The sequence below is a fragment of the Sinocyclocheilus rhinocerous genome, unplaced genomic scaffold (genome assembly GCF_001515625.1).
Source record: "Sinocyclocheilus rhinocerous isolate Xijiao unplaced genomic scaffold, SAMN03320098_v1.1 scaffold658, whole genome shotgun sequence".
NCBI classification, from domain to species: domain Eukaryota; kingdom Metazoa; phylum Chordata; class Actinopteri; order Cypriniformes; family Cyprinidae; genus Sinocyclocheilus; species Sinocyclocheilus rhinocerous.
Window position 1 is genome coordinate 93226 of NW_015650392.1, and position 10761 is coordinate 103986.

At 37.0% G+C, this 10761-nt stretch overlaps 2 protein-coding genes across 2 annotated transcripts; both read left to right on the forward strand.

The window, feature by feature from the left end:
- Window positions 1–2414: 2414 nt before the first annotated feature.
- LOC107712016 (homeobox protein HMX1-like) lies at window positions 2415–4610 on the forward strand. The gene is made up of 2 exons (XM_016517136.1): window positions 2415–3098; window positions 3687–4610. The coding sequence occupies exons 1-2, from the start codon at window positions 2828–2830 to the stop codon at window positions 4277–4279; spliced, it is 864 nt and encodes a 287-aa protein (XP_016372622.1). The 5' UTR covers window positions 2415–2827; the 3' UTR covers window positions 4280–4610.
- A 1426-nt stretch (window positions 4611–6036) lies between these two features.
- Window positions 6037–7222, forward strand: LOC107712017 (homeobox protein HMX3-like). Its single transcript, XM_016517137.1, has 2 exons — window positions 6037–6362; window positions 6464–7222. The coding sequence occupies exons 1-2, from the start codon at window positions 6158–6160 to the stop codon at window positions 6979–6981; spliced, it is 723 nt and encodes a 240-aa protein (XP_016372623.1). The 5' UTR covers window positions 6037–6157; the 3' UTR covers window positions 6982–7222.
- Window positions 7223–10761: the final 3539 nt, after the last annotated feature.

The following is a 10761-nucleotide window of genomic DNA, read 5'->3' on the forward strand; positions in this document are numbered from 1 at the left end:
GGATAAGGATCAGTGGGGTTACATGCCCATGAGGCCAGGGACTGTCCGCCCTCACATACAGGGGGTTGGACTTGGTGCCATATCAGAGAGAGTGCCGAAGTACACACAGTAATATGAGCTAAATAATCTCTGCCTCTCACTCACAAGCTAAAGAAGAAGCAAAAAGAAGGGAAATAAGAGACGTAAAAAGTCAACCACAGTCAATACATCAGAACCTCAGTGAGCGGGTTAGTTTTTTGTCCATGGTTTTAAAAGCAAACAGGCATCACTGTCCACAAAGTACACATTAGACATCATTTTACAATTAAGTATCACACTGGATTTTCAAACGTGAAGCCCGTTTCATTACAGTAAGTGCCTTTGATATTGCCTTTGCTGTTGTTGCCTGTTGCAGGATATCATTCCAATCACAGTACAATACTTAGGTCTTTCTCTTAGTCTAAATTTAATCTTCCAAGATAGTTGCTTAACAGGTTGTATGTTGTTTTTTAATAATAATAATAAAGAAGAAAAAAATATATACAAAAAAATGCATAATTAAAAAAATAAAAAGACTGTATTATTTACTCGACTAGTTTTTGCTGAAACTAATAACTACAAACTGTTAACGAATACAACAACTAGCTACTTTTATGTTATATATTCGTTTGTAAAAGAGAAGAGAAGCAGGAATATACGCCAATCCGTTGGCAAAAATTGTATAACTAGTGTAAAGTTAGATTCTTCTAAATTGGTCATTTTAGGAAAATAAAAACCTGCACTTTAAAAAGCATATTCGAAAATATGTTTAATAAAACCCTTAATCAATAGCAGTGACATAAAAGGGAAGATTTAGCGCTTCAACAATGTGATTTAAGGTACTGAAAACTGTGTCAAGCTTGTTACGTGTCCATGTAAACGAAAATCTTAAAATGCATGTGTACACAATTTTTTCATACTTTTTTGTCATCAGACGAAATAAACTATGCGTCATGTATAATTAAACTATAGTTAAAACTATAACTAACATAATAGGCAATGAGCTGGCACCTTTATCCTATTTTTGGGCTTAGTGTCTTTTGTATTATGATTCTTATTATTGTTATTATTATTATGATTATTATTATTATTACATTTCACTTTAATGTATGCAATGTCTTTATGAAAAACTAGAAAAACATAACAAAAACAAACAAAGAAAACAAAAAGGCTCCTGAAATAAATATGAAACTATACGAAGCCTATCCCAATAATAATAATGTCAAATAGTTATTATAAAATTAATTTAACAGGTCGCAGTATAAGACAGCAAAAAAAAACAAAAAAAAACTCGTAGACATCAATAAATCGTCCGTAAGCTCACTTTCAAAATACTGGAATCGAAAAAATATAGGCTATATTTATGTATATATAGAATTTTGTGTATTTGTACATTCTAAAAAATGCTGGGTTGTTTCAACCTAACTTTGGGTCAAATATGGACTAACCCACCTTTTGGGATAAAAAAATGTAATTTAAAAATGTAACCCAATAGTTGGCTTAGTCCATATTTTACCCAAAGTTGGGTTGAAACAACCCAGCATTTTCTAGAGTGTATGTGTTTTATACTTCTCCTAGTGCTAACACATTTCAAATTACAGGATTTACAGTTCTCAATTTCTATTAAAAATTAAAAATTACGAAAAAGTACGGAAGAGGATTAGGGTGTGTATACCCGCTAAATAATTAATGAAATAAGTTTATGTTAGGGTTTTAAGCCAGAACGTTATTTAACATATTTACGTAGGATTTGCTCTCCAGAAACGGTAACGATCACAGACGTCAAATCACAGATATTTTAGATAAAATTGAACCAATAAAAAGAAAATTAAAATACACAATAAAATAGTTTATTTTTTCAAAATTATATTTTATTTTCATGTAGCTAGTATGCAGTAATTTTAAATTTTGATATCCACAAACGATGCTGTAAAATGTTTAGTCAAATAACTCAAAAATATCTCTCATGTGATAAACTCATATGGTTTTTAAAACTAAGTTTAAGATAAATATATTATTTAATATAACTGAAGCAAGTCAAATATAACGTTAAATGTTTTTTTAAGAATTAGGTAGCAGCTATCCATTTACAGTTTTAAAGAAAAAGAATTAGGCTAATGTTTTCATGCTTTCAGCGCTTAACAGGCCAAAAATCTCGATATTACTGTTTCGTGCCAGCTTGGGGTCCTAAAATATATTTAGGCTATAGCTAATAATCACACGAATATTTTAACTGTGGCTTAACATATTATTTGACATATTTAAATGCATTATGCAAACACAACATATCCTGGGATGTCCCGATGAAGGCTGTCTCATTGCCAAACAGTGGCGTTTGCTGTAACGTCGTTGTGATGTAGCGACCGATCCAACCAATAAACGGAGCAGCATCCGATTCTACGAGATCCCCAGCTGACGCGATGCGCTGAACCACTATCTGTATTTTGATTTGCTCCATAATTGACCCAAATAAAGCCCTCTGTGACAGGGGTTCCACCGACCCTAAGGCACGATCAAAAGCGAAGTCGGTAAATAGGCCTACCCTTTCACGAGTAATCCCATTTGCTATTGTGCTCGTCCAATAGCAGAATGCCCTCCGCTCGTTAAGCATTTCACTTGACTTGGATTTTTCTTTACTACAGCCCCGATTCTCTCTGGACGGAGCCGTGGACGCACGAAGGATTTCATCCTGCTGAAGAGATGGTTGAGCTGGGATATCCGGAGAGGAAGGATTCGTTACTTTTTGCTTAGAAGTAGCCTATTCGCGAATCACCCGGCTATTGCTGTGACTGGTATATTTGTACGAGAAATGCATGATAAAAGCAAACAACAACATACTTCCACCACATCCAGGGGCTCGTCGTTTTTTATCGAGAATTTACTTGGCTCTTGTAGGACAGAAAAGTCCGTCCGTCCTTTAAAGAATAACGATGGCATGGAGCGAGAGATGGTTCTTAAGGGCGGCACTAAAGCGCATCGCAAGGAAATGTGCAGTCAAGCATCCAGCACAGGCTTCAAGACAGACATGTGTCGGAGCACACAATCACCTCTGGAGTGGTATAAACGGGACACCTCAGAGAGTAAGTTGCGGGATACACAGACATTGTATAAAACTCATAATTATGTTAAAAATCGTAAATGAAAATAATATAGAGATATTTAGGCTAGTCTGAACTGATATCTAGGCCTACATTAGATAGCCTATTTAATTTAAATGAGAATACAAGCTCCAATGGATTGTGATTCTTCTTGATGGAATAGGATGACTTGCGCATTATTAGTTCCCAACTGAATAATTATTTTCCGTGTTGGTAGGCCAATACAGCATCAATTATGCTACTGGGAGGTTCACATTAGTTTTAAGCCTCATTAGGTAAAACCAACAAAAGCAACTCGAAAGGAGCAGCCGAGTCGCAATGAAAACTTCCCAAACTCGTTAAAGGCTTAAGAGTGCAATTGGCTTGTCTGATTCTCTGTAAAGCTATGAAAGCCAGAGGGAGAGAGTTGGCTGCGAATACACACCAAAATTCCTTATATGGGAACGTGCCAGATTTAGAGCAGATTTTTGATATCACTTTGGCAAACATCTGATCTGAAACGTCTGATCAATTATAATAAACATGCCTCTCTCAAACACTTACACATTCGTTTAATCATTACTTTATCAGGTCCAAAAGGAGAAACCCGCCATTCCAGTGAACACTGCCGCAGCGACAGGAACAGCCCCGTGGCTTCTGAGCTTCTTGATGGAGCAGTGGACCGAAAAACGAGCGAGTGTGTGGTTGATGAGGGTGAGGACGCTCGACAGCTTTTCGACGAGCGCTCTGGTCCCGACACTTCGGAGCCAGGCTCGGCCAGGAAGAAAAAGACACGAACTGTGTTCAGCAGAAGCCAAGTCTTCCAGCTAGAATCCACTTTCGACATGAAGAAATACCTCAGCAGCTCTGAGCGCGCCGGCCTCGCGGACTCCCTGCACCTGACCGAGACACAGGTGAAAATCTGGTTCCAGAACCGCAGAAACAAATGGAAAAGACAACTGGCCGCGGATTTAGAGGCTGTTAATTTTAACCACAGCTCCCAACGTATTGTACGGGTGCCCATCTTGTATCACGATAAAACGACACCCATGTCGAATCTCAGTTTTAACGTGTCTCAAGTTTCGCCACCAATCATGGGCTTCTCAAATTCAGTGAACTATCCTTTATCATCTTTTGCTCATTCAATGAATTTAATGACATCGCAAATGACAGGCCTTGTCTGATTGTCTGACGTAGGCTATATTGACAAGTGGTCCAATGACAGTTATAATGATTCTGAATGGTGCACTAACTATATCCTGCTGGAAACTGATGTCTCCTGCGTCCAAAGAAAAGAAAACACCTATCACAAAATCACAAGAGAAATGACAAGTTTGTGTTAATTGTCACTGTTACCTGTCTATAATATATAGTCTTCTGTGCATGGGGGCCCTCACCTGTATGTAAATATAAGGGCAACACTTGCTTTGTGCAAATATATTTTTATTCAGAACCACCGATTTGTAAGCTTTGTCACTTTTTCACATTATAAATTTAAATAAACGAATCACTTTAAAGCAAGTATGGTTTTCCTGTACATGTGTTCTACTTATAGGCTATAGGCTATATACTTAGAAGACGTCAAGACTTTACGGGAAAGCGAAAAAATAGGCCTAATTCGCGTATCAAGCAAAATATTTCCACAGATGTCAAGATTATCTCGATTACTTTTCTAAATTTAAATATTTACATTTTCACAGTAAATCAGTGCAGCACTATTATTCACAAACAAAAAGGTGTGGTTAAAATAAAAGGCCCTCTTATGTGCACACAGAACACAACAGAAAACGCGGTAGGCCTACTAAATTCAAACACTCTGTTGAATTGGATATGTCCAGGTAAGCATGGAAGAGTCCGATTGCAGAATAATACAAGAACACAACAATACAATTAACACAAAATAACGTAATTTAAACGAATAAATATTAAATATCAAATGTATAGGCTACATATACAAATAAATCCCATGAAAAGCTAAACTCATCTAGGCCCGCAACTATACCAGGCATATTTACTTGCCTATTTAACAACAGAAAGAATAATGATATGAAAATATGATTTAGCAATTTCAGGACATTATTTTATTACATTAAGACATACAAAATCATATCATTATAGTTTATAATGATTTCAGATGTATTTCATGGTCCATTTGCAAGTCCTGAATATGCTTAAAAGACAATGAAATCTTAATTGTGGTGACGGACTAAAGGTTCAGTAAAATAATATTTATTACAACATTATCGTCCGTGAATGCTTTCAGTGTTCAATAATTAGATCAATTATTAAATGCCCCAGAAATAACAACTTAACTAGAAAATCACTAATGGAAAAAGTCAAGGACATCGTTAATTTTTTGTAATAGTCATTGCTCAGCCAAGATATAGTTCAAAATAATAATACAGGATGTTTCTGCCACGAACACCGCAACAAAATAAAAACAATTATTGAAATACTAAATGCAAAAGACAGCGAAACTTACTTATGGTAAACAACCATAGGCTAGACATTTTTCAACACTCGGAATTATCTCGCACGCATGAAGTGCAAGAAGCAAAATCAAAATTGTAACGATAAAGTTGCTATAATTAACTTAATTGGGAACTGAAAGTTCATCTGAAAGAAAAAAAAGTCATAGCCTAAGATACATTGACCTCCCTTTGTTCTCGAATTGACACCCGCAAGCGTCATCAAAGGAGCTGGAGAAGGCCAAAGAGGCTAAATACGCGCCTCTTACTAAAAGCTGAAATCTCTTTCCTTTTCGTAAGAGCTCTCATTAAAAATAGCAGTGTCGTTCACTTATCGAAGTATGTGTGCCAGATGTCTGGATAGGTCTGAGCTCTAGCTCCCACCCTCCTCTGCCATTGGCCGCCGCGCTGTCTGATTCTCGTGACCAATAAACGATGGAGAATCGTGTTCTTCCGGTCAGTGCACTAACCGTCTAGGCGAGCGCAGCAACACTGCAGGTCGTGGAGCGATGGTGCTTGGAGAATCGAGACGTTAGTTTATGAAACGGCAAAAAGGAGACACGGACAGCAAAGACCCCGCATCTAACGGAGAATATGAGCAAGGAGGACGCGTCATGTCGACCGGCTTCTTTGAAGTTCACCATTGACAATATTCTCAACTCCAAGTCGAGCAGCAGAAACTTTGACAGCTGTCATTCAAAGACATCGCTCATAGTGTGTCGGGATGGCTGTCTGCATCATCCCGGAGAGAGCGAGGGTCCATGCAAAGAAGGGTCAGATGCAAGATTGCACACCATTGGTAAGATATTGCTTTTAACTTTGGCACAAATCTGCAATAATGCATTATTAGTTGTACTGTAATTTTTGAGCGAATATCAATAGCATCTGACTGGCTTTCAGATAAAGTCAACAAAGAGGGAGATGGGACTGTGGTGGACGCGCTCAAAACCGTCGACACGCGCAGCGAGAGCGCGGACAGCTGCGATGACGGGCAACAAAAGAACAACGTCAAGAAGAATAAACTAATGACGAAAAAGAAAACGCGCACTATATTTTCAAAAAGACAGATCTTCCAACTGGAATCTACGTTTGACATGAAACGCTATCTGAGCAGCGCGGAGCGCGCGTGCCTGGCGAACTCTTTGCAGCTCACCGAGACTCAAGTCAAAATCTGGTTTCAGAATCGACGGAATAAATTAAAAAGACAACTGTCTACTGAACTGGAGGGACCGACTAGCGATTTCAGTGATGTTGGAAAGACGGTACCGCTGCCAGCTTTATATACTAAAGAGAATAATCTGCTCGGAAGGTGCATGCTTCCAATGCCTCTACCAGTCGTGTATCCTGGAGGTAGCGCGCCTTACTTTTATTTCTCAAACGCCAGCAAGTATTTCAGCCTGTTTGATGGAGATATATGACTTAGAAAAGACCCTCGCACAGGGGACGCAGTAACTCTTATAACAAAAACCGACAACACGGCCCAACTCAAATTTTGATAACAAGCATTATCGACCTTTTTGTGTGTTTTGCTGAGAACATTGTTCAGCTATCGGTCAGTAAAGAAGCTGGCTTGTATTTCTATGCAAAAGCCTATTTTATTTATTGTATGCTGTACACAATTTTTTTATAGGCCTAAATAATAACACCTAGCATATTATACCCCGATTACAGTGCATCAGAGTCAGCAGCCATACTGGCAGAAATGCCAGTGCCAATCACCCTGTCTTCACATGGCAGGACATTACAACACAAATGTTTTACTGTTTACATTATTATTGTTATTATTATTATTATTATTACATCTCCGCCAAAGATCGATTATTGCTGCATGCATTTGTATTTTAAATGGCCCTCTAATTTCAAAACGAGCAATTAAAACGTATTTAAGTGAATGTATTGGTTATTTTACATTTAACGCATGTTTGTATGTTTATTCATTTTTATCGTTTTCAGCATAACCTGGCCAATTAAGTAGGCTATTCTACCAGAGTGTCATTAAATATTCTGTTTTACACTTGCTTCAAAAGAAAACTTTTGTGTCCTGGCTTTTTTGTATTTGTAACAATTGTTGGGTTTTATCCATTTAAGAACGTTATGTTTTGATACTGAATCAGTTATACATATCATTTCAAACTAGGTCAGACTCACGGGTTTTTATTAAACACGTGAGTCTCATTAACAATGTTAAGAGTCGCATGTTCTTGAGGAATTATCTATGGCAAGCCAACAAAATCTCACCGGAAAACAAAGTAAATTCCGATGACCAAGCCTATTATACTCGGAACAAGTCTCAGGGTTACAGACCCCAACGGGCGGCTTATTCCAGCTGAGGATAGCCTATATCCTCTAACTCTGTAAAAAAAAACAAAAAAAAAACCTCGGACATATATTGCCTAACAGTGAACTACAGTGCCAATAAACGTTCGTGCAAATAGGCATTACAAAGTTCTACAAACGTGCATTTTACATGCAGTTTTATAGTGCTTTATTATAAATCAGCCTGCTTCACGTTTCACGTCATCATCTTGGAGTAAACTTTACTCAGTGACCATTAACACATTTTAAAATGAATAGCAGAGATTAATTTACGTGGTTGTGAGAGCTCAACAGTATCCTAGTTGTTTTTTTAATTTTCCAAAATTTTAATTACTAAATAAAATAATAATTATAATTTATAAAACTAAATAATTTGCGTGTACGCGAGTGTAGTAAATAGTTTAAACAGCGATGTTAGGCCTATATGCCTACTCTGAAAAAAATAATTTTGCTATTACAACGGTTAGGCCTACAAATTCTTATTTCTAGTGAGGTCATGTTGGGCCAAGGTACCGTTTCCACTGAAAGAATGAAACTTAAGGTGTCTGTTGTCATTTGGGTCCTGCTCTTCAGCTCTGATTCACAGATGCTTGACCTAATTTAATTCTTTCAGCCGCAGAGTTGAAAACGTGGCAAACGAGGTCTTGCTATTCGTTCTCTCTCGCAGTGGTAATAATAACTATAAGTTATTAAATAAGTAAGGTGAGTAATTATTAAAGTTTTATAAACCTAGATAGGCCTACTTGTTTTTCCGGAAAGGAATAGAGTTCACAGACGCTAGCCTATTTGCTCAAGGATAAGAGACTAGGCCTACCTTAAGGTTAATTGTTTAATTTTCTTAAACATTAAATAACAGCAAAGGTAGTTAACAGCAGCCTCCTAGATAACAGCAAAATTAGTTGTTTGCAAACAAGCTAAAACGCTGTAGGATATGGATAATCTCCTTTTACACCGACAACCCATTGCAGATTCCGGTTTACATTTTAGCCTACTCTCGAATGCAGCAATTAGCAAAACAATTAAGTCATATAATAATATGAAAACAGCGATGCCATTCAAAAACGTATTCTAGAAAAATGTTAAAAGACAAACAAGTACATGCAAATTGACTTTAAAATTAAACATGTAAGAAAAAAAAAAAACGTCTTGACTGTTGCTTTATTTATAAGCCAGACCGCCCAATACAGGTTCTCAAACTACATGAGAGTTTTAAAAACTAGCACAGATCTTGGGATGATTATTAATAAAAAGTTTTTAATGTTTTTTTGTCACTGAAATGATGTTTGAAATGATTCTCACAGAACACTTCCAAATCATATGAAACAGAACTTTTAGGCTACAATAGCAAAGCAAAGTTGAAAAACAACTAATTCAAGTAATTTTATAAATTTACAAGAAGGAAAAATGGCTAACCTAAAGTTAATATCAAAATGTTACTTTATATACTTAAACCTATTAACCTGGATTAAGATAAATTGCATTACTGTAAATGTGGATTTCAATTAAATATAATGTTGTGTGATATATCATGGATTTTAAAGTGGAAAATTAAAGTTACTGAAGGCTCAATACCCTTTACCATCTGAACATATTTTTGGAGAAAATAAAACTTTTGAAGCTTTTGACAACTTGCTGGATAATGTGACATAGTATTTCTTTTACAGCATGCAACCATTTCACGCATGGTAAAACGCTTAAAACTTCAATCTTTATATAGGTCTTAATATCTCAAGCATTAATGGGTCGAATGCTTTGTATCAATAATGTAACCACATAATCAAAATGTGGTTTTGAATACGGCACTATATGGAAAAAGTCATACTGGTTGACCACTGGCCAACAGTAACTTCTACGGCCACCACTGTCAGTCTCATAAAAACATTAATATTTCTGCATATAAGGTTCTGAAGTAACCAAACACTTGGGGCCTTTAGGGCCAAAGTGCCAAAGTACAGTGATGCTGTCCACTTCACTCAAGCCATTTTTTCAACCAGTGAGGGACTCCCGATTTAGTTCTGAGGTGGCAAGCTAATCACTGTGATTTTAGTATTGGATACCGAACTCCATCCATCAATTGCTACAATACTGCCCATTAACGCATGGGATCTGTTAATGGTCTAGAGTCTGCGTATATGTGTAAGTGGGAGGGAGGAGAGCAGACTTCCTGTCTCTGTGAGAGAGTGATGTCTCAATACAGCGAGAACACCTTCTGTCGTCCTGCACTTTGCTCCAAAACCACAAGGTTCAAATGACCTTCCACCCTCCACTTTATATCCCTGCCCTCTCTGGTCCCATGGCCAAAAGGAGAAGAATCCATTAAAACCAAGGCCTGATCAAAGAGGCCACAACACAAACATGCCATATGTACAGGTTTAAGGGTATCAATGACTACAGCGAGTTATGGATGTCTCTGTACTATAGTATTGATTGATGGCACCTTTAACTGTAGAATAAATGATGGTTTTGAGTTTCACGAGTCACATGACATGTTTTCATGTGAAACGGATATATTACACACACTTGTATTTATATATATATATAATATATTTTTTTCTTTTGATATCTATTAAAAACACAGGTCAATCTCCGTTACATTAAGGGTTAAATTTATTCACTAAGCCAATATACAAATGTTACACATAACAGCATTCTAAAAAGACACAATCTGAAAGAAACCAAGGCTAACATACTATTTTCAAGTTCTGGTCTTATGCTAGAGTATGCAATTAATTCCTCAAACCCTTAAAACTTAAGCTGAATTATCCAGGTACACCCAAGAGCATTTATGTGTGTGCGCATAGGTGCAAATATCAGTGTCTGTATAAAGGTGTGTGTGTGTGTGTGTTAGTGAGTGTGTCAGGTGTTTGGGTCCTTGAGATAGC